General features: G+C 41.7%; 1 protein-coding gene and 1 long non-coding RNA gene across 6 annotated transcripts in view; one reads left to right on the top strand and one right to left on the bottom strand.

Annotated features, from left to right (window-relative positions):
* STARD13 (StAR related lipid transfer domain containing 13) overlaps positions 1-24,649 on the bottom strand; it is a 522,962-nt gene that overhangs the window by 220,777 nt on the left and 277,536 nt on the right. The window contains exon 1 of one of the 5 annotated variants that reach the window (XM_059144448.1): positions 23,919-23,939. The exons of 2 other annotated variants lie outside the window; for them this stretch is intronic. Coding sequence is in view for 2 of the 3 variants with exons in the window: in XM_059144443.1 (XP_059000426.1) it covers positions 10,909-11,032 (124 nt within the window). In the remaining variant the exon portion in view is untranslated. Of the gene's footprint in view, positions 1-10,908; positions 11,292-23,918; positions 23,940-24,649 lie in introns of those variants that run through there. 2 more of the 5 variants (XM_059144443.1, XM_059144446.1) reach the window with 2 other exon arrangements.
* LOC131813904 (uncharacterized) lies at positions 10,302-14,641 on the top strand. The gene is made up of 3 exons (XR_009347030.1): positions 10,302-10,622; positions 12,427-12,522; positions 14,514-14,641. It is a non-coding gene; the product is annotated as an uncharacterized LOC131813904 (long non-coding RNA).

Below are 24,649 nucleotides of genomic sequence, written 5' to 3'. Positions count from 1 at the left end.
CTCATTGATCTTTAAAGCTAAATGAGTCCTTAGAGATTATCTAGTCTAACTTCTCTCATTTTAATTAGGTCTCCATCAAATTCCATTTAGGCCAAGGGCATGGGAATGAATTCATGATTGCATAGCTCTAAAGCCAACGGGGATTTTGATGAACAAACCTTAACTGATGATCTTTCAGAAAGACAAAACATTAGTTCATGCTATAACACTAATGGATTATGCAAGATGCTGTCAACCATGCTCACAACATATATATATTTTAATCTCAGTCAGGGCAGAGAGTGAGGTTAATGGCTTAGCCCTTGGAAATCCCTAAACATGGGGTCTAGAATGGGTTCATTAAAATGGGAACAGGCTGATGAATCCAGGTGTGAAGGTGTGAGTGGCTTAGAGCTGGAGCTAAAAGTGTCCTCTTTGCCAGGAAATACATCTCTCTTACTCTAGTCTTCACTTGCACGTACAAATACAGTTAACCCTTGAACCACACAGGTTTAAACTGTATGGGTCCACAGTGCATGTAGATTTTTTTCCCAAAAATACAGTGTAGTACTGTAAATGAGTATTTTCTCTTCCTTATTATATTCTTTTTTTTTAAAGATTTTATTTATTGATTTCTCAGAGAGAGAGAGAGCACAAGCAGGGAGAGAGGCAGGCATAGGGAGATCCAGGCTCCGCACTGATCAAGGACCCCAATGCAGGACTCAATCCCAGGATCTCAGGATCATGACCTGAGCCGAAGGCAGACGCTGAACCTACTGAGGCACCCAGGCGTCTCTCCTTATGATATTCTTAATAACATTTTCTTTTCTCTAGCTTACATTATTGTAAGAATACGGTATATAATATATATAACACACAATGTATGTGTTAACTGACTATTTATGTTATTAGTCTGGTCAGTGGTAGCCTACTAGTAGGCAAATTTTGGGGGGGGGTCAAAAGTTACACCTGGAACTTTGACTATGCAGGGGCTTGTGGGGGGGATATTTATCTATCTATATAAACTTTCAAACAATGTTTATTAGAGGCCAGATACTATGCTAAATACTTTGAAACTATTAACTCATTTAATTCTCATCACAACCCTATGAGGTAAGTCCTATGCTTCTCCTCCTTTTTAAAGATGAGGAAACTAAGGAACATCAAGATTACTCATCTTTCCCAAGCACTCACTGCTTAAGTGATGAAGGCAGGATTCAAACCCATGTAGTCTTGGGCTCCAGGAGCTGCGCTTTTTTTTTTTTTTTTTAAGATTTTATTTATTTATTTATTTATTTATTTATTTATTTTTTTAAAGATTTTATTTATTTATTTGACAGAGAGAAATCACAAGTAGATGGAGAGGCAGGCAGAGAGAGAGAGGGAAGCAGGCTCTCTGCCGAGCAGAGAGCCCGATGCGGGACTCGATCCCAGGACTCTGAGATCATGACCTGAGCCGAAGGCAGCGGCTTAACCCACTGAGCCACCCAGGCGCCCCAAGATTTTATTTATTTATTTGACAGAGATCAGAAGTAGGCAGAGAGGCAGGCAGAGAAGGGTGGGGGGCGGAGCAGGCTCCCTGCTGAGCAGAGAGCCCGATACAGGACTCGATCCCAGGACCCTGAGATCATGACCTGAGCCAAAGGCAGAGGCTTAACCCACTGAGCCACCCAGGGACCCTCCCGGAGCTGCTCTTAACCACTAGGTCTTGATGCCATACTAACAATCTCCCAACAAGCCCAAATACCACGATCGTGCCCTCCACTATATTATGCCCCCAAAGTGAAATGGCACGCATTTATGACACTGGGGGATCTGTGCTCCTAACACTGTAGCCATAGCTGGGGCAAAACCATATATCAACATATGACTGAGGTGATGCTAATTTCACAGATGGCTGATCACCATCACACAGCTGTGATTTTATACATACGACCTCTCCAACAGCTTCACTTCCTTTTCTACCCCTATGCTAAAGCGTTAAGAGTGATCTTTTTCATTTGTCGTTATTGCTTCTATTTAGATTTCAGAACAAAGAATCAAACACTAGGCAGAAAGTCTCTCTTCTTTTTTTCCAGAAAGAATAAAACAGCCTATACTGAATTATTGTAAAGTTTTGTTGTTGTTGTTGTTATTGTTACTTTAACAATTGCTTAACTTTTCTGTCTTTTGCTTATGAAGTATTTCCTTGGGACTAAAAGATGTAATTTCTTTCCAAGACCATGGGGGCAACTCCTCATGGCTAGAAAAGTACAATATATCATTGCTTTTGAAGAGTTCTGAGATGGGTAGGCCTGGGCGGCTCAGTGAGTTAAGCATCTGCCTTCGGCTCAGGTCATGATTCCAGGGTCCTGCGATAGTGCCCCGCTCAGCAGGGAGGATGCTTCTCCCTCTGCCTGTTTCTTCCTCTGCCTGCTGTACCCCCTGCTTGTGTGCTCTCCCTCTCTCTCTCTCTCCATCTCTCTGACAAATAAATAAAATCTTTGAAGAGTTCTGGGATGAATGCAACTCGCTGTCAGGCAAAGGGGGGAACAGTGCCTTGCCTTCCTTATAATGTCATTGTGACAATCCATACATTCCCATGTAGTGGTACATTAGCATAACTTGTACTGTTAAATATTTGTACTTTTAGGACATCATTCTAGAGATAAATATCACATTTCAATAGAAAATGCTTTCAAAGATCCTTCAAGGAACCTGAAAATATTTCCATCTTATCTGATGGAAAGAGAATAAGAAGCATCTATTAAGACGTCCCAACTTAATGTCATTGCTAGTAAATGTACTGATTTTCATGGGGTTGTACAACAATCACTGCTTGTATTCATTTAATTTCCTATATAGAAAGGAGAAAGGAAAGTATTCACCAAACATAGTCTGCCATGATGAAATATAGGCAAAATATGCTGTATTGCACAAAATGACAGAACCATAAAAATCTGAAAATTTCATTTTGGATGAAGACGTTACTAAGGAAATTGTCTGAGAATATAAAATGGCTCAACACAGCAGATTTGCAAATACAGTATTGTGTAGTCATGGCACATTCTATACTGTCTTTTTGCAATTTCTGGAAGCTTGCTCTATTTTTGGTTAAATAGATGAGTTAAGTGATTTGAGCAGCATAATAAAATTCGTGTGCTTTGCCAGGATAAAACCACAGTACTAAATTAATATCCTGCACTACAGTCTCAACATGCTTTGACAAGGATGCTATTTCATGGCTCAATAAATACTTATTGACTAACTACAAACATGACAAAAATGTTTGTCCTTCAACTCAACTGTTTTGGGACTAAACATTCAAGGTTTCTGAAAAAAGCCTGGGAATGTTATAACACTTTTCAAACCACTTTTGTTTTCATTTTGCAACATCACTAAACTTGCAAAAGAACAGAATAGAAACATATCATTGGGTAAACTCCCAGTAAACTAGAAGGTCTTTTAGCAAATTTTTCTTTATAAGTTGTTTTTTGTTCAACACAAGATTTAAAAAACACAACAAAGGCATATATATTAATCTCATTAGATATATGCTCCATGTCTAAATGATCAAGTTGGTGAGTCCCCAGAATTATACCACATGGTCCTCTAGAAGGAATTCCAGCCAACTAGTGGGGTTTGTGTGTCTTGTTCAGAGCAACCGCCAGCCATTAATGAACATGATCATTTCCTTGTTCAAATTCCAGGAGGAAATTGTGTTACTTCTAAGAGTTAGACAGCATGCTACAGATAGGTTAAGCCAAGTTTAAATTACTCTCCTTACAAATGCAAAAATTTAAGACATTATCTATTTTTCTCTGAGAAACTTCCCCTCCGTCAACTTTATTATGGACAAATTATAACTAATGAAGGTCAGCAAAGGGATGCGATCTTGGAAACTTCAATACACAGAACTTTTCTTACAAACTCAGCTTTGTTTGATTAGACTATTTCTGGAGGTTATGACACTGGAGAAGTCATCTTTTCAATATAAAGCTTTTATATCATTATAGGGGAGGCCCACAAGTTATAATAACCATAGGAGTATTCCTGCTAAGAACACTCTAATTTAATTAACCACATTTTTATTTTTTGTATTTGAGGGAAAACTTGAGGAGTCTTTCCTTCAAATGCTATTTGAAATTTTCAATTTTTACTTTGCAATGACATTTCTAAGTTTTTTTTTTTTAAAAAGGTATATTTTATTAGTGAGACATATTTTCACGATTATGTTTTATTCTTCAACAGTTCTGGAATCAAATAAATCTGTCATAAAAGATTATTCAATATAGCACTACTATTCCTTTGCTATAAGAATGCTGAATTTAGAAACGATGTTGCTTTCTCTAATTCCCCAGAAATTTAGCATACGTATATGTATATAAAGTTCACATCCAAATAGTGTGCTCTATTTTTTTTTTAAGATTTCATTTATTTATTTGACAGAGAGGGAGAGAGAGAGAGAGAGAGAGAGAACTCGAGCAGGTGGAGTGGCAGAGGGAGAGGGAGAAGCAGACCCCCCTCTGAGCAGGGAGCCCGATATGGAGCTGAATCCCAGGACCCTGGGATCATGACCTAAGCCAAAGGCAGACGCTTAACTGACTGAGCCACCCAGGTGCCCCCAAATAGTGTGCTCTAAAGAAAGGATCCCCTAGGATTCTGTCTTTGGCCCCTCCTCTTAGTTCCATCTTTTTTTCCCTAAGTAATCCCATCTAGTTTTAAGGCTTCTATATTAGTTATATGCCAATCACTTCCAGATTTATCTGGCTTTGACCTTTCTTCCAAACCTGTACTTGTGTATCCAACTCTTTGACTTTTACTTTTGGATGTCTAATAGGCATTTTTGGTCTAGTCTGGCTTAAGGAGAACTCCTTACTCCTCGTCTGTCAAAAAACAGACACCAAAAAATCTTCCTTTTGGGATGGTAACATACAAATCTGCCAGTGGTCCCCCTCTTAGCTTACAGCTACAAACCCAGGAGTTCCTTTTTTTTTCCCCGTTAAGATTTTGTTTATTTATTTGAGAGAAAGAGAAAGTGAGCACTAGTGGCGGGAGGGGCAGAGGGAGAGGGAGAAGCAGACTCGCAGACTCCCCACCAAGCATGGAGCCGGATGCTTGTCTCCATGCAGGGTTCAACGTGGGGCTTGATACCAGAACCCCAAGATCATGACCTGAGCTGAGGTCAGATGCTTAACCGACTAAGCCACCCAGGCATCCCTAAACCCAGGAGTTCTTGATCCCACCCTCACTTCCAGCACATCAATCTCTCTCCGGTCTAAACATATTCCAAATCTGTCCTTCTCTCTCTGTCACTATCACCCTAGTCCCTATCATTATTTATCTCTCACCTAGACCACTCTGGTGGCAATTTAATGGGGCACTGCCATTCTTCCACTTAAAAATCCTTTGCTTCCTTATCATATGTAAAACCAAAACCAAATTTCTTGCCTTGGCAACAAGGCCCAAACCTTTTGTTCCCCTGTAAAATAACAAGCTCATTCGGACTCCACTTAAGCAAAAACTTTCCCTAAGGGCCTAGTTTTGACCTTGTGCTAGACACAGACTTGGCCAAAATCTATAAAGAGCTTATCAAACTCAACGCCCAAAAAACAAATAATCCAATCAAGAAATGGGCAGAGGACATGAACAGACATTTCTACAAAGAAGACATCCAAATGGCCGACAGACACATGAAAAAGTGCTCCATATCGCTCGGCATCAGGGAAATACAAATCAAAACCACAATGAGATACCGCCTCACACCAGTCAGAATGGCTAAAATTGACCAGTCAGGAAATGACACAGACTTGGGTGAGTACTTAATGTAAGTCAGTGGCTCTCAGGCCAGGCCACTCTCAGTGGAACCATCTGTGGAGCTTGAAAACATGCTGATCCCCAGGCCTTATCTAAACTAAATCAGAATCTCTAAGAGGCAGCCAGGGCACTGATATTTGTGAAAGGCTCCAGATGAGGTAGCTAAGGTTAAGAACCCTGATATAAGAGATGCTTTCCTTCTCTGATCTTAACTGTGTACTTACTCAGATTTTTTTGTCAGTGTTAATATAAATTACATCTACATGTATTCTCCTTTCAAGAGATTTAAAAAACAAAAAACAAAACAAAAACCCGACAGAGTAGGATGGCCTGGTTCTTATAGGCAAGTGATAACAAAAAGGAAGGACTCTGATATAAAACACATGAAAAGGATCAGCTAGTATCACCCTGTACTTTTTGATATCAAGGAACACATTTAGATTTTAATGAGGAACTTTTTTTATGGCCCATGTTCTGTTCTTGATCCCACTGTGCATTGAAGTCCCAATCTCGTGTTTACATCACATCACAGGATGCTACTGTTGACTCTGAGAATGAATGAACCTGTTTTAACATGACTAGAACTCACTGAAATTTGGTGGAATTAGTGTTTCTAATCGAAACTCAAACTTTTCAGTGTTTTAAGTTAGTTTATTCTTGGCAGCAATAGAACTTCCTGTGTCTAAGAGAAATGATTTAAAATGAGACTATAAAAGAGATCAAAAGACTTGGACATCAATTAGTTCACAAGCTACCTAAACACTGTTATGTGAGTATAAAGGAATCAAACATATGGATTACATTTCCATTAAAATAGAGTGGGGTTTTAAAATAAAGAAGCAGAAAGCTTTAGAAAACTCATTTGGATTTTCTCAGACCTTAACATTTGAAAAGTAGTTCAAGTTGCTTACAAACACTGAAAGCTCAAGGGTATGCCACTGCCTACAGAACTTAAGGATGCTATGAAAGTTAAGAATTGTCACCAGTGGTGGTGGGAGATCTGGGGAAGCCAAAAGAACCTGTCACTCACCCACCGTGAAGAAACCTACATTTAGGTTTTATGACAGCATCTCATTCTTGCAGACCTTGGCTTCTTAATAGCAATGGTAGTGGGCAAGGCACAGCCATCAGAGGCCAGGCTAAACTAGAGGTCTGGCTATGTCAAATCTCCATAAGCCCATATACTAACAAGCCCAAAAGAATGACTAGAGGAGGGGCACCTAGGTGTCTCAGTGGGTTAAGCCTCTGCCTTTGACTCAGGTCATGGTCCCAGAATCCTGGGATTGAGACCTGCATCTGCTCAGCAGGGAGCCTGCTTCCTTTTCTCTCTCTGCCTACTTGTGATCTCTCTGTTAAATAAATAAATAACATCTTTTAAAAAGAAAAAAGAATGACTAGGAGACAAGTTTTAGATTAGGATTATCTCTGTCCCTCCACGAGTTTAAAAAAAAAAAAAAAAAGAGCATTTTTCCGGTTAACTTTGTTATTCTTTTTTAAACTAACTGCAAGCGACAGCTTTGGAGAAAGGATTTGAGGTTCATGTGTCTCCATAAAGTATGGTGTCAGACAAAATGGGCACAGATAGCCTTTGACTTCTGAAAACCTGTGTTAGAATCCTGCCTTGAACACTAACTTTGTCAGCTTGGTAATAAATAACAATCACCACCATTATTAGAATAATGAATATTGAGATAACAAATGAGAAAAACTCTTGCTGATCCTTATGGGTCTTAGAGTCTTGGGAAATTAAGAAGTATGCCTTGGCAGAAATGCCACAATCTGACAAAAATCTGACAGCTACTACAGAACAGGAGGCCCAAGAAAAGCTCCCAATATCAATTCTTCTTTAACTTACTCCTTTTATAATTTTGTAATAAAACAGACATATTTGAACACCATTCATATCTTATCCTTCTATTGGTTTCATTGCCTGTACTGTGACATGTGTGAAGAAATGCTTTTTCTGATTATATGTAATCCCTTCCTTCCTAAATATGGCCCCACAGCACAGAAATCTATAGGCTTCAGTATTGTTACACTGTTCTATTTTTTGTCTTTCTGTCTCATTGACAAGACAGCCTTTCATGAAGAGAAGAGTGAGTTAGAATGAGGATTTCCTTCCTTTGGGTGTAAAGGAGTAAAAGGGGGACTTAGATGCCTTCAGAATGCTCTAAGTATGAGTTTGTTATGAAGCACTCTGAACACTGTCCTATTGACTAAAGGTAATAAGAAGAAAATTTTAGGGAAATTAAAGAAATTCCAGCAAACAATTTTTATCTGATAGAAAAAACAAACAAAACAAAACAAAACAAAAAAACCCAAACAAAACAAAACAAAAACCTTATTAAAAAAAAAAAAAAAAAGGCCAGTATCATGTCTTGGCAGGATGGGTACTCTCTGGGGGTACATTCACATAGTTGGTTATTCTGATACTGTGAACAGAACCATATAAAGAACGCTTTTACAAATGAAGAACACTTTCACCTAGAATTGATGCCAACATTAATAACTTAAGTATTTCAGTGTCTCATGGCCAAAGTTCCATATTTTAGCTACCTTAGCAAGAAAGCCCAAGAAAATCAATTTGCATCTAAAAGCTCCTTCACGGAGTCGGCTTGGTTTTGTGGCAAGCATCCCAGCTTACTTGGAGAAGCAGAAGTTGAAGTCAGCTTCACAGAGGATTGTTTGGTACTAGCTGAATAACCCGCTGGCATCCACTGTTAGCAAAGTGGTAAGCAGATTATGGGTAAGCAGATATTAATATTCCGATTAAACATTTTAAAACCTCATACCACTATTAAAAAAAATAATTGCACTGCTCTGGAGAACTCATATTTACCATTCTGAAGCTACTTCTAGCCTTAATTTCTCTATACTCATGATCTTAAAATCTCCACCACTGGTTTTTTTTCCCGGAATCAATTTCTCTCCACCACCTTAACTGAACTGCAATGCCTAAAATTTGTGTGAATAGATGACTTTTCCTGGACAGCCTTCATGGTTTTTTAAGTCTTTACATTTCACTCTCTTCCTTCCCAGATCTCTTTTTGAAAAAGACAGGGCTGCAGTCATCTTTGGCCTCAGCTTCTATAAAAACCCAGCACAGCCTTGGCAGCCCTCCTGGAAAGACTTGTTTCCTGAAGATCCATTGATTTAACAAACTTAACAAACTTAAATAACAGAAGCTATGAAAGAGACATTTGCAGTAAGCATTCTGAAGTTATGAAGCAACAAACATTTACTAGACCACAAAAATTTCTCTGATACCATCCATCATGTAGATGATACAATTTAGCACAATAAGAGGGAAAGTTACAATTGTTATTAATTGAGGTCTGCAATGCACATACAAGTCTTTAAAAATTAACCGTCAAACCTATTGGTTACTACAATTTATTTCTGGGTCCAGACAGAAAAGTCCATTTATTTCTTGGGTGCTTACTAAACGGGGCCACTCTGTTGGATAGGATATATGAGATGAACATTTTATGCTGACAACATTGAGTGTTGAAATAATCGGTAACCCCTGCTTTGGATTTGACCAGTTAGATTGATAAGGACCCAACAATCAAGGAGATACAGGCTCCAAACATCTACTCCAGAAAGCTGTCAGGCTGCTGGGGGGAGGTGGCTGCCCCACTGTAGGGGCAGAACATCCAGCGTTGGAGTTCTACTGTTCTACTTTAGGGAAAAGGGGAGGAGCCCAGAGAAGGTTAAATCTCCCATCTCACCCTTGGCATCCCTTCCCTCTGTTCAGACTTCATACCTGCTTCTTCTCTAGGACTCTCTTCCATCCTTGTGGTCACTGACCAACTCAGAAGATATTGCTGGAGAGACAGGAGGTAACAAGGTCCCCAAGACTGGGCTGGTGGTCAGCCCAGGGACCCTTCCAAACACACTTCCCCCAAACCCTGAAACGTCTTCTAGCAGCCAACACTTGGGAAAAGTGATCCTAAATCCTACCCTGCTCTGGAACTGTGCATTGGGCGGCTTTCCCTTATTGGGGCAGGTATGATGTGGTGACTAACTCGACCTACAGCTCTGAATGAGGGCTCTGAGAAGGCTCAGACCACTCACTGCATCCGTGGCCCTACAAGGAGATGGTTCCATGGAGCAAGCACAGAAGTAAGGTCACAGCGTGCGGAGGCTGTGGGAGGTACTAGGGAGGAGGCTGGCGCTCTGACCCAAGCAAGGATTCTTTTTTTTTTTTTTTTTTTAAGATTGTATTTATTTATTGGACAGACAGAGATCATAAGTAGGCAGAGAGGCAGGCAGAGAGAGAGAGAGGAGGAAGCAGGCTCCCCACGGAGCAGAGAGCCCGATGTGGGGCTCGATCCCAGGACCCTGGGATCACGACCTGAGCCGAAGGCAGAGGCTTTAACCCACTGAGCCACCCAGGCGCCCCCCAAGCAAGGATTCTTAAGGACCCCTTAACTCTGAATAATCACCTCTTCTCTTCCTCCAGTTCTGGGGCAATAGATTCCAAAAGGCCCCTCTTTCGAATCCCAAAGTGAGGAGAGCCCGATTCACAGCAGGGCACGGATTGTGGGCAGCCATCTACTAGACTCAACAGCTGTCGGTCCACCTGTCTCCCCAAATCCTACTCCTGTACCCCAAACATCTGGTCTCCCAGAACTTTGGAGAGTCTCCCTTGCTTTGCACCCCCCCCCCCGCCCTGCCTCCACTCACGACACGCAGTGGAGGTGCCCCGCGTGTAAAAGAAGACGTTGGAAGGAGTAGACCCCGTGGAGGACCCCTTGGGCTGGGCACTCATTCATTCCCTGAGTGGAAGGCGGCGGAGCAGAGGCCAGCCCGGCGGCGAGGCCGCCCGGAGGCGGACTTGCCAGGTAAGCCCGGCGGCCGCTCTGGGACCCGCGTGTGGCGCCCCGCCGGGCTGTCAGCGCGCGCGCCGGACGGAACCCACACCCACCCCGCAGCGCGGGCAGCGCGGGCAGCGCGGGCGCTCGGGCGGGGGCCGGCAGGGGGTGAGCGCGGCCGGCTCGGCCCAACCCGTGCGGGGGAACCCAGAGCCGCGGCGGGCGGTGGGCCGGGCGGGCCACGCTGCCAGCCGCCAGCCGCCAGCCGCCAGCGCTTCTTCCTGCCCCGCGGCCCCGGAGTCGCGCGGGCACCGACCTGCCAGCCGTCTCTCCCGGACGTTCTTCCACAGCAGATCCCAGGCTCTGGCCGTGGAATCCCGCAACTGCTCACTGATGGACCGCCTGAGCTGCGTCGGGAAGGGTTTCCGTTTGCTGGTCATTTTAGATCCGTCCTCATAACGACCAGCGGGCTCGCCACCGCCACTCCCGCGTGGCCCGCAGCTCAGACGCCCAGAGACTCGAGACGCCCGGCGCGGGACGCCCGCTGGGGTCTCGGGACCCGCCGCGGGCGCGACATGGGTCCGCCGCCGTCCCGCGCTGGGGGCTGCTCGGCGTGCGCGGGCCGGGATGCGCCGCCCGCCCCGGAGCCGTGCAAGGTTAACCTCTGCGCTCCGTCTACTTCTCTACTCCTTTCCCACTTTCCCTCCCTCCTTCCCCTCCGCTCCGCGCTCCGCCGCTCCCCTCCCTTCCCCTCCCTCCCCTGCTCTCCCGGACTGTCTAGCGCCCCACTCCTTCCCCCAGGAGCTTTTGCTCCCTCCCTCCCACCCTCGCCGAAGCCTGACAGCCTGGCCCGGTGGCCCCCACTCACGGAGTTTCCACTCCCTTTTCAGTTTCACTCGGAGATCAGGGGCTGTACCATACTCCTATTTCTCGATAGTTTCCATTTTTAGGTTTCAGAATCGCCACCATCACCACCACCGTGACACAAATTTTGAACTATGCCACAGCTCATAGTTTTCCTGGATTCAAGTCACTTGAAATCATCTATCTGATCAGTTTGGCTGACATTCTTTCGGAGTTGGGATACTAGTGTCCTTGGGTTTTATGTTAAATCTTTCCTGATTTCATCAATGAAATAAATGATCACCTGACTGCAATCAACGATGAAATGATGTAAAGAGTCAGAGTATTACAGCCACTGCGTTGGAGGAAAATAACTTCTAAATATTAAGGTCAAACCGCCAGGAACCCACATTAGAGTTACATACTGCGGAAAAGCATTAAAATCTGCATGCACTTTTAAAAAGTGGATATTAATGAAAATTGAAGACTTTTAAGGTATTTTTAGTCAATAACATGAAGCAGGGTTATAATTAGGAATTAATTGATTCCGGTAGGAAAGGGGGAGGAGAGGCACCGGCTCTTCTAGAAATACCTGAGAAGGTGGTGTCCAAGTCATTTTACTGGGCTCCAAAGCCTCACTCATGAGGGCAGTGCTGGTTCAGGCCTCAGGGTGTCCTGCTATTCCCAATGTTCTGCTTTCTAAAGTGCTTGGTGGACCTTAGAGAAAGTCATTTTGACAACATTTGACGCAATACTTTGCGACCCAACAACATTTGACGCAATCAATGATGTGATTAATGTCACACGTTTCAACTTTCGTGAGAGGAATTGAAATGTTTCAAAATATTTCAAAAGAGAATCTCTGAATCATTCAAACAGTAAAATTTCTTGAAATCTTCTTTCTTTTAAAATGTCTTTGAAACAGACTGCTAGAAAACCCAGTTATTCAGCTGTTTTGGTTTTTTGTTTTGTTTTGTTTTTTTAATTTCAGGCGTTCCATGTGAAGTTTGAAAATGAACTGTCAAATCCGTTCTCTATAATATAAATTGCTACTGATTTCAGGAGTGGAATCTATCAGCTACCTGAGGTACTCCTGTTACAATTTTACACTTTTAGTTAATAGTCCCTCCACTCCACCATTTTCTACTGTTGATAGAAAATGGGAGAGAAATGATGGAAAAAACAGTCTTTATCTTAATTTGTTATCTTAAATAACCAAAAATGTTCACTAATGAAACAGACTTCAGAATGAGCTGGAAAGTAATGATTGAGCTCTTGTGTGCCATCCTGATAAACCTTTGAAATTGTCAGTTATGAAGCAATAAGTCATGGATCAGAAATGGACTGGAAACTATGGCGGCCAGTTATACACTAATCCAGATAACTTTCTGGACCCATGCCAAAAACCCTTTTGATTACATCCTCTGTTTTGTACGCATGTAGTTGGTAACGAAATACCCTGCACAGAGAAAAAGCCTTTGTTATCTTAAAGTGACTGCTATACAGTAGAACAACAAAATGTTTCACAATTACATGCCTAGGGAAGCTGTGTGTTCAACTCTTTAAAAAGGACCTAATTGAATCAAATGTAGGCAGACATTGTAACAATGTTTCCCCCAGAATAGAACCCTACAAGGAATAGTCCAGCTATATCACTGATCACTTAGTTCCAAAGATCCTACACCCCTACTACTTTTCTATTTTAATACGTATTTTACATTCAGATGGCATGGATTAGGTATTTTCTTTCAATGACAAATTTGAAGAGAAGTTCTTGCAGTGCAAATTTGTTTAGCTCTGGTTGTAGAAGAGTCCCTGGGTTCAGGATGATACAAGAGAAGCCAGATGCAAGACTCAAGTGATCTTCCCAGAACAGATGCCGCCTGGGCAGCTTGTGTGATGCAGCTCAGCCCAGCTCCCTGCCTGGCCCAGCTGCCGGCCTGGCTGCAGGAAATCCCACAGCTGTGGACGTGTTGCTGCCGCAAAGGCAAGGCTTCCAAACTTACAGGAACCTCAGGGCTCCTTGGAGTCTTGTACTCAGGCTCTTAGCATCTGCAAGCCCTATCTCAAAGCGGAACCTTCAGGAAAACTCCTTTAAGGACTAATCCCTCCCCCCCACCCCCGGGGTCTTCACCTTGAGCAGATGACAATAAGGTCTACTTCAAAGAAAAGGAATCCCCACCCCTGTTATCTAAGAGAGGCACCTCTTCCTACTAAGACATAGTCCTCCACCTGTGCTCCGTTTACTGTCCTTTCTTGTCCCTATGAGGACTTTGCTACATCAGTTATTGCCTCTATATCCTCAACCTTCCTCTGAAAAGGCTCACCCTTCCTTAAACCAAACCCAAACCCCCATAGCAAGGTGTGCTGCCTCTATCTTGTTTCTCTTGGAAAAAGAAATCTTCCTTTATCAACCTGCAATCTGGCCTCCTCACTACTGCACTGAAACCTGTCTTACCAAGGTCACCACTAATTGTTTGGTTGCTAAATCTGATGGATGTTTTGTGTTGTTGTTGTCCTTTCTAGGTCATGTGGACAATGGGGCACTGCTGGCCATTTGCTTCCTTATGATGCTGGCTTGTCTCATGGCTGTTAGGCTACATGGCTGAGCTGTTTGTCCTCAGAATCCCCCCCCCCCCCCCAGTGCTGGCATTGTCTACGTTTCAGTTTTTAGCCCACTCCTTTTTCCTCATGTTTTTGTGTCCTTGGGTAATTGCATTCCTTCTCACAGTTTCATCCCTTACCTCTCAAGGCCCAACTTGGTACACATAAAAGTACTTGTATTTGAGAGTGTGGCTGGACACAGGATCATAGGGGAAGGGAGGGAAAACTGAAGGGGAAGAAATCAGAGAGGGAGACAAACCGTGAGAAACTCTTAAGTCTAGGAAATAAACTGAAGGTTGCTGGAGGGGGATGAGAGTGAGGGGGGGGTAACTGGGTGATAGGCATTAACGAGGGCACGTGATGTGATGAGCACTGGGTGTTACGTGCAACTGGTGAATTACTGAACTCGACATCTGAAATTAATGATGTACTATATGCTGGCTAATTGAATTTAAATCTTTTTTTTTTTTCAAGATTTTTATTTATTTGTCAGAGAGAGCACAAGCAGGGGAGCAGCAGGCAGAGGGAAAACAGTCACCCTGCTGAGCAAGGAGCCTGATGCAGGACTGGATCCCAGGACCGTGGGCTCAAGTCCTGAGCCCAAGGCAGATCTTAAGCTACCCAGCCACCTCAGCTAACTGAATTTAAATTAAAAAAAAAAAAAAAAAAAAAAAAGAGTGTGGCTGAAGGCAGAGTTGTGTTTGACTCTGGTAAGTTTCTGCCCATCAAGGCTACTTACCTATAAGATTATACTGTGCATTTAATGAAATAATCCACTTGTCACAAAGAAAGCGTCCAGACAATGAATGCTACGCCACTGCTGTCCTAACCTTATCATTATCACACTGCTGTCCTATCCCTAATCTTTCCTGAGCCCCTCCAAGGGGCCTTTCCAGACATCCAGTCTAAATAACTGCATTACTTCGTCTCGAGGCATCCATGAGTGCTATAATTTTCTTTATGGCACTTAACCATTTCACACATTTTCTTGTTTGTTTGTGGTCTCTCTCCCAGGCAAACCTGGAGCATCCTGAGAGCAGAGGCATTGTCTGCCTGGCCCACTAGTGCATACTCAGCACCTACAACAGTCCTTGGCCGTATGTTCAGTAAAAACTTGTAGAATGAATGATTATACCCCAGCATTGTGTATCATTTACCTTACTAATGGGTATCTCTGATTTTCCCTGCTCTTCCATCTCCAGTTCCTGTGTTATCCAGTGATACCAGCACCTGTCACGTTCCTCCAGAATTCCTAATACCATTTCAGTCTTTCTCTGCTTCTCCGTCTCCAGAGTACCGAGTTTGGTCAAATTTTCTTCTTTCCTCCCTTGAATTTCTTCCTATGAGATTACTTTGGAAAGCTATGACCCTCACTCAGCTCTGTCTTTGTACATTCCTCTGCTAAAAAACCTTCCCCGACTTTTTTTTTCATTCATCCTTCAGGAATCAAGTCAGATTCCTTCTGAAAGCCTTCCACAGATCCCAGTGGCTGGGGGGGTTCCTCCTCTCCTGTGTTCCTATGGGACACCTTGGGCCCAGCAATTATAATGTATTTCTTTTTTTTTTTTTTTTTTTTTCATAGAGAGAAATCACAAGTAGATGGAGAGGCAGGCAGAGAGAGAGGGGAAGCAGGCTCCCCGCTGAGCAGAGCGCCCGATGCGGGACTCGACCCCAGGACACTGAGATCATGACCTGAGCCGAAGGCAGCGGCCTAACCCACTGAGCCACCCAGGTGCCCCGGGCCCAGCAATTATAGAGCATTATGAGTAACTGCTTTCTTTCGCCTCCCTGCTGCCCTGCCCCAGGCCTGAGCTCCCCCAGCTGGGACTAATACTTTTATTTCTAAATCCCATGTGCATTTCTTAGTGAATAGCCCATACTGGGATCATCTTCTGACTAAGTAAATATTCTATTGTAGTTTTAGATGACTGGTTATTTAGTTATTTAGATGACTGGTTACTAGGGTCTGCTCCTTAGTATAAATATAAATTTTAATTATGCCTGTAGCTGTGCGGCTTCATTGTCATTAATTATCCCTCTCTTTTCTTATATCAAGTTCAGTAATTTTAAATATACAATACATAATAATGATTATAGTTCTTAAACACAGAACATTATAAATAGAAACATTAAAATTACCTGTAATATTGTCAGAGAGAGAGGGCTGATAACATCTGAAAATTTTTCCTTTTCAGTTTTTTCTTTGCATGTTTAAAAAAACTGGAATAACTTTCATACCAAATTTTGAAAAATGTTATCACTTCATACTAGATTGTGAGAACTTTCCCAGTCTACTAAACTTTTTTAAATGTACTTTTTGGTGAATATTTAGTGAATACGTTTCTGCTGGACAGACACATCATAATGTATTTTAAAACCTTCATAAGTTTGGACATTTCATTCACTCCTAATTTCTGAAATTACAAACAATTCTGTCACTAACAACTTTCACTAAAAAGGAGAAAAAAGATATTTTTTTCTTCACCTTCTCTTAATGTTATATAATGAAGACTCCTCGTCACTGTACCCACAGCCACGAGCAATAAGCAAGCCTTGCCATCCATCCTCCGATATATAAGAATGCCAGTGGCTCTGCAATCCCATTAACTTCCTATCTTTCCTATTCCCCCTTCTACATTCAGCCATCCTGTGCCATCACCCCTTAGCATTAAGAATGGAGAAGTTCTTGTGCAGAGTATTTTGTTGTCAGAAGGCTCTGTTTAGAAAAAGAATTCGGTTTCTTCTAACTGTACCAGGGCCAGCAAACCCTTGCCAGGAGCCTATGGTTATGAACCATTATTTCACGTTGTTTTCAGCTTTATTGTAGGAGACTACCTTCCTCAGGGCCACCCATTTCGCCTCCGTGCACAACAGAAGGGTAAAGAGCTCCCCGTGACTCTGCAAGCATGCTCTTTCCCCCAGAGAAAACGCGCTGTGGCAACCATCCCTTCAGCGCTCCCTTCAGGCTATATTTCAGGGTCTTGTTATGGAGATTCTGAAATGTAATCTCATATTATTGGTTTCCTCATTAAAAAATGCTGCTGAAAGTTCTGGAGAAGCTGGCTTTCCTGCTGGATCCTTAGCTCTTTGTCACCAATCTGTACCTGTCCCAGCGGGTGTGTCTTAGTGCCTCGTTGCCAAGCTCTGAATCCACCAGTCTCCTAATGCTAACAACTGTGACTGTTGCTGTTGGGTTTTGTTCTGTTAATTAAAATATTGTTGGGCTCCAGGCTTTCTTGGAAGCAACTTTAACGTTAGCTGTGAACTCTGCATTGCCGATCAAAATCTCTGGCTGTGTTCGGTATTTTCCTCGTACGCTGATAAATGCCTGGAATCCCCAGGTTTAATGTCATGTCCTAATATTTCACTGACTTCACACAGATTGTATTTTTCATGTATGTTTTTGGGGACTATCATTACCACATGGGAGATCCTGGGTCAGCGTGTCACAAATCACTTATCATATTCACAGGCCACTGGAACCAAAGGGTGTCTAGTGATTGGAATCCTCTTGATGCCCGGTTGCGGACACCCTGGGTCATCCTTCCTCCTGTTCATTTAGCCATGATGGTTGAACAAATATTAACTTCCTACATAACCGTGCTTTATTACATGGATATAGGCAAAATGACTAGTTAAGATTCATCCATTTTGCAATGACTGCCTGTATACGGAGGCTAGTTTTAGACCTCAGCATGTTTGGGGACACTCAAACTTACACTGTGAAGCACTATCTTGGTGCTACCCAGCTCTTTAAGGTCAATCAACATATCATCCGAGGGGTCAGAAAGGCAGTTTTCTGGCTCACTTGGGCAGTGAAGTGGTGAGGCAAGTAAAGGAGGAGTCAACACCTGGGTTGATACCCTGGCTCCTACCAACTGGCTGTGTGATTTGGACAAGTTTCTTTTCTGTTCCTCAGCCTTGGCATCTATAAAATGGGAATGATGATAGTGCTGCCTTCAGAGCGTTTTTGGTAAGGATCCAGTGTAATAATACATGTAAAATACTTAGAATGTTTCCTAGCATATAATGAGCATTCATTAAATGTTAGCTATCATTATTAACATTATTTGGCCTATGCCAATTCTGAAACTCTCATGAGATTCCAGGCCAGCTAAATTCTGCACAGCATCATACCAAAAAACAAGAAGACACTAAAGAGTGGCAGAGAATAGGGATGAACTGGGGAGGAATAAGAATAGAATTCAAATCTCAACTTGGAGAATGATAAGCTATAGGACCGGTAGAACCTACTGAACCTCCCCAAAACATCAATTTCCTTACTTGTCAAATGCAGACAAGAACATTTGTTCTACTTACCCTGATCAAACTATGTGTGAGAGAGGCTTATCAATTCAAAGTGCTATCCAAATGGAAGCTGTAGATAATAGGAAAGATTGGGGACAATCTATGCTTGGAGCTGGTACATTGCCTACTTGCATTTAAAAAATGTATTCATTCAACAAGTGTCTTTATCTGGAATGACACAGGTTTCCTCTGGTTGCCCCATGTTCACCTATTGACATGAGCTAAGGGCAGTTAAATGTGTGGTATGCACAGTCAGAAGGGGCTGGGACTCTCTTCCCCTTCCCTGGGCTGACCTCCCACTGCCATTTTATTTATTCCACAGATACATATGGAGCAAACCCTGGGCATCTTGAAAGACAGGTAGCATACAGTCCACGTTCTAGAGGCAAATCTTTTGGTGAAATCTCAGCAGTTAATTCCCAACTTGTTACTTAATCTGAGTAGATATGATACTTTCTTTAGGAATTTTTCACTAATAAGCATTTGCCCCAGTTAAGCACTACATAGGATAAAGCACTTTACATAGCTTACTTAATATAACAAATACAAGAAGTAGGCGTTCACTTATAAAAAAAAAAAAAAGGCAAAGAAACAGGCTCAGTAAAGTTATATGACTAGATGGTCCACCAATAAATTATAGAACCAAGACTCAAGGCTGATCTCCATGGTTAACTCCAGCTCTCACTTAACTCCCCGACAGTTCCCTTGCCTCTCCCCAGAGTCCTTGTCCCTCTAAGCTGATAGTGTTTCTTCTCCCTTGTTTGTAGAACTTTAGAGGTTGTAAGACAATACATTATAATGATTAGAGAAATGTCATCTCTGGGGTGCCTGGGTGGCTCAGTGGGTTAAAGCCTCTGCCTTCAGCTCAGGTCATGGTCTCAAGGTCCCAGGATTGGGCCCCACATCAGGCTCTCTGTTCAGCGGGGAGCCTGCTTCCCTCCTCTCTCTCTCTGCCTGCCTCTCTGCCTACTTGTGATCTCTCTCTGTCAAAATAAATAAAATAAAATAAAATAAAATAAAATAAAATAAAATAAAATAAAAAGAAATGTCATCTCTGTCAGTCATGAGAATAACCCCATTTTATTATTTAAAGTAATCTAGAGTTGACTTTTACTCAAATATTTCATTAAAGCTGCTGGGAAAAGTCTGGTTATCTAATAAAATTTCTGTTTTTTTTTTTCATGAAACGAGGTCCTCAAAATAACTTTGGTCCTTCAGTCCCTGATTTTTTTCAGATGCAATGATGGGATAGGAGGACAAAGACTAAATTCTGTCAACACCCAGTGCCACTTGTTGTCACTAACAACACTATAAGGAGTATAAACAGTAGTTTAACATATATTTCAATTTCTGATATTTTAAAAAGTGTAAACTTCAAGACATAACTTTTCAACAGAAATTGTCTAAGAGTAGCTGATTTTTACAAATGTTAAATGTTTTCCTGTTAGTGCTTTATAATAATGTAGTGAATACAAAGGGAATTATGTTTAAGAGTTTCTGGGCCAATGGAAATTACTTTTATCATTATATGTATTTTTCTCCTGTCTGCTCCTCTTAGTTCAGCATTTTTTCCTCCCATATAGGATAATTCTTTATTTTCTGTATCATTTCAGTTGTGCGCCATTGGCCATTCACTACTACTAATATATTTTTGGTATAATTTATTTCTTGCAGGCATCATTGAAAAGAAAAACTCCTGATATTAATTGGAAAAAATTATGAGTCCAAATCCATCCTTGGAGTCCTGGGAGATCTTTCTGGATTTCACTGATACGATGGTATCTCTATTCTATTTGTGTGACCAGGGCCTCTGTTTCATGTATCTTTGCATTCCTTGTGCCTGGAACGGTGCTTGGCACATGGCATTCTCAAAGAAAATAAATAAAATGGATGACTGAACTTGATTTTCTTAACTCATAGGTCTCCGCATAACTCTCTCCTCTTCGAGGCCCTTCCTGACCACCTCAGTGTGTCCCTCTTACATGATTAAGCCTCACTAACTCTGACCACAGTGCATGCCCACGTGATTATTTTAAGTCTGTTTATTTTGGCTATTGCTCAGCTTGCCCCTTCACTAGACTGTAAATTCGACAAGAGCAAGGAATTGTCTTTCTTCCTGGACTCTCATTCCCAGCAGCTAAGGCAGTGTCTGGTACAAAGTGGACACTTAATGGATGCATGTGACAAATGAATCAACAATACGTCATTTGCTAAGAAAGCTCATGTGACCACGGGATCTTGTCCCATGTCTTCTGCAGAGTTTAGTTCCTTCAACTCACAGCTGCGGAGGTCTTTGTCTCCAGCGTCCCTTAATCCACCCACCCCCATGGACACGCCCTGGGCTAAGTCACCGCCCCACAGTGCTGTGCTTCCAAAATCTGAACCTTCATCTCAGCTTCTATGATGATCTCGGATCTTTCCAGCATTCCTCATCTTGTCTCATGATCTTTTGCTTTTCCTCTCTGGCCTCTCTGGCCTCACGCCCTTCCAACCCTTAGCTTAAAGTTCATGAGCCAGCCTCTCAACCATTTTCTCATTACACACACACACACTCACACATTCACACACACACACACACACACGGCTGTTTTAGTTTCTAGCTCTCTCACGCCTGTCTGACAAAAGCTCTATATCCATTCTTCTTTCCAGGTCACCACACGGTGGCTGAAATCACAGAACCACATGGACAGGTGACACAATGCTGATGGACTGAGAGCTGCTAGCATGTTCATGCCATGTCTCTGACTGTCATTCTTATTCTCCACTGTGGCTGTCTCAACGCCCCCCCCCCCATTCTCTGCAAAGCCATACACACTCAAAATAATTGTTTTTACTGTGGCAATATACACATAATATTTATCATTCAACCATCTATTGTATACGATTTGGTGACATTAATCACATTCACAATGTTGTATAAACGTCACAATCATCTGTATCTAACATTCTTCATCCTCAACAAAAAAGCTGTATTTATATAAAGAATTTCTTCTCCCTCCTGCCCACAGTCCCTGGTGACCTCTATTCTATTTACTGTCACTTTGAGCTTTTCTTACATATTAAAGGTACCTGCCATCTGCCATGCATGCTTTTCCCTCTTGCTCTTGGCATCAACACTTGCCTGATGCTTCCCAAAGAAAACAGAGAAACTGGCAGTTCCTTGAATGCATCGCACCTTCTTCTGCCTCAGTACCTTTGTACGTGTTCCTCCTGCCAGGAATACACTGGCTCTTCCTCTCAATAGATCTCCCTAAACTACAGAGAGTAACTGCTTCACTCCCCCATTGGATCATGACCCCCTTGAAGACAGGGAGTAAGGTTTTAATATCTCTATCCCCAGTCTGGAATATGGTGCCCAATACATGATGAGTACTCACTATGTATTTATTGAATAAAAAAAACCTGGAAATTGGGCCTGAAGAGTGGGCTAGGGAAGATGAGTGTGTCCAAGTGTTTGTTACCCACTTAAACGTGAAAATATTTTGCATCAAGCCATGAGACAGACATGAGTAGATATGCATACAAACGTATGTCCTAAGTTACAACTGATAAAATAACCAAGAATGACAGGAAATAATAGTAATAAATTATGGGTTAAAATTATTAACTATTTTCAAATACTTAATCACGCAGATTAATTTAAAATAGAATTTAGGGTTTTTTTCCCCTCCAAATTCTACATTTTTATAATGGAGAAAGTTAATCTGGTCATAAATTAACTCCCTCCCTTCACCCAAACCAGGGTTGGAAGCCAAGGTTTTCTGTATTAAAATATGTATAAATGTAGATAGTTAAGAAAGTTATAACTATTTTAAATATACAATAGAAATGAAGTGGGCTAGCTTTAATATGTAAGAGGATACTGTTAATTTAACACATACGTTTTTGGGGACTCCCTGACTAGGAATACAGTACTGTAAAACAAAAAAATCAGTAATATCTCATCTAGGGGAAAATATAGCTTTCTTGTGGGTAAAGTGTGTGTGGTTTAAAAGGAGAACAGAATAACAGTTAAGAAGAAGAAAAATAAAAAATAGAAAAACTGTAGGATGTGGATAAGAGTAGAAAGGTAGCAGCTAAATAAAACCAGAAGGAACAGAGAAGGGCTCCAATACTGCATACCAAGGTAGTGTGGCAAGAAAAAAACACCCTAGAATTTAGCCTGGAGGCAAAAACTCCAGAGTAAGAGGCAGTTGGTCACCTTTCATGATAGCAGGAGGTAATCACAAAAACAACTGATTTAGGCTCATCTGAGCCTCAAGGAGGAAAGGACCCTTATCCCCTTGAAGAGACAAAAAAATGGGGAGTGAAGGAAAAGGAGGGGCTGGACCAAACAAAAAATCCATACCCTCAAAGAATTCAAGATGGGAAATCTAGAGACAGAGTAACCGGAATTGGGAAAGGTATCGTTCAGCACCTTTAATTTGGACAAAGGGAATGAAGCAATATCACACTGTAATTCTGATGCACATCGGCAATGCACAGCTGATGTCCCATCATTCCATTTCCCTGTTATAGGTTAAACTGCATTAGAAGGACTCGGTATCCCACATGAGAGCAGTCGAGGCTGGAGGAGAGAGCCCTAATGGGGAGGTGACAGCAAGGTGGCAAGGCTAGAGATTCTTCCCACTGGACCTGTAGGTGGTAAAAACCAAAAGACTTTGTAGCAGAAGAAATGCTGTGTATTTCATCAAATGGGCTTTGTAGATGAATCATGGGCAAACCAAACATAAAATGCAATCCCTCGGCTTTCAGTACCTTACAGAATCCATCAAGCTCTCTGGAACACTCATTCATGAACTATAAATTTGTAGCAAGTCAGGTGTCTGACCAGGAAAGCATGTTGCTTTGTCTACTCTCCATTTGGTAAACTTTTCTTGATACAACTATAAAACATAATCATTTTCATTTGAGACATTAACTATTCCCGCTCACAAATTCTTTGTTATTTTCCTAATTTCTCTTTAATGGTTTTATTTTTCCAATTTCATGTTTTTAAAGAAGCTTTCATCAAGATATTATTGGTGTGACACAGTCTTCACCCATTGGTTCTTTTATTTTAAGCAAATGTTTTCTTAATACTATTAGTTGGAAGTTTTTTCTCCCTATGTGCAGTATCATAGGTACAGAATAGCTTAAACTTGGCTCTGTAAGTGAGTTAAATGCACATATATATCACTTGGCTACAACTGTTAAAAATTCTGGCAAATAATGTTTCCTGAGATTATATGGTTTCCTTAAAAAAGGCAGGACAGGGGACAGAACTCTGTCACTGACACTAGAGGGATTTAATAAATACTTCTGAGGCTGATAAATATGTTTGTTCTTAGATTTAACAGGATTTCCCTGTAATTAATCTGGACACAATTAATCTTGAGAACAGAGCTATTTCCAAAGCATTAATTCATTCTTTCAAACCAAGGTTTCTTAGAACTATTTTAGTCTGTGTTCCTGATGTTAGCTCTCTCATTATTTCTAGTAAAGCCATAAAACCTAAGCAGACACCTGCTTTTGATTTTTTATTTCTATTTACTCCTTTCAGTGTCCCAAGCACCTGCCTAACCAACTCACCAAGCTTTGCTTCCTTCACCACCATTCACTCCCGCCATCTGAGGCTGTGAGGTTTCTCCCACGTTCACCCAGCTTCTGAAACACCTGCAGTTCACAACAAGGATAGTATTGTCTGGCTGTTTTACTTAGCAGTGGGTTGATTTACCTGTCAAGATAAAGTTCACTGTACAGATTATTGGATCTCTGGATTAATGCCTTATAAAACAGCACATTTGCACAGTTCTATGCCTTTCATAAGCATTATACACTGATTTCTCTTGATAGGCCGGATATTATATCAACATTTAGTGAAAGGAGCCTATTGCTGGGGGTTCAAAGATGAACTATTATGAAAGCTAACCTTTTGGATTTGAGCTAAAAGTTTATTTTTTATGAAGGATTTTTAGAGGTTATGACAGAAGTTATCCATGCCCTATAAAAGAGTACTGTGTAAGTATCCAGTAGTCCAAGTTTGCCTTAAAAATACATTAAAATAAGTATATAGCAAAATGATTAATGACAGCATTAACAGCATGAACACTCATCACCCTTCTGTCACTATGCAGATATTATATCAAGAAAAAGGGAAGCAGAATTTTCATCAAGTCAGCGATGTGATATATCATAGTGCAAATGACTTAACTCTTTTACCATTTTTATTTTATAAAATGTATGTTAGACATGAAAAAGAATGTTTCCAGCTGTTTCTGAATCTTCTTTTAATTTATTTCTCATAAGGCATATATGTGGGC

Source organism: Mustela lutreola, chromosome 13 (genome assembly GCF_030435805.1).
Source record: "Mustela lutreola isolate mMusLut2 chromosome 13, mMusLut2.pri, whole genome shotgun sequence".
Lineage (NCBI taxonomy): Eukaryota > Metazoa > Chordata > Mammalia > Carnivora > Mustelidae > Mustela > Mustela lutreola.
Note: the sequence above shows the minus strand (reverse complement) of the source record. Positions and strands in the feature narration are given on the sequence as shown.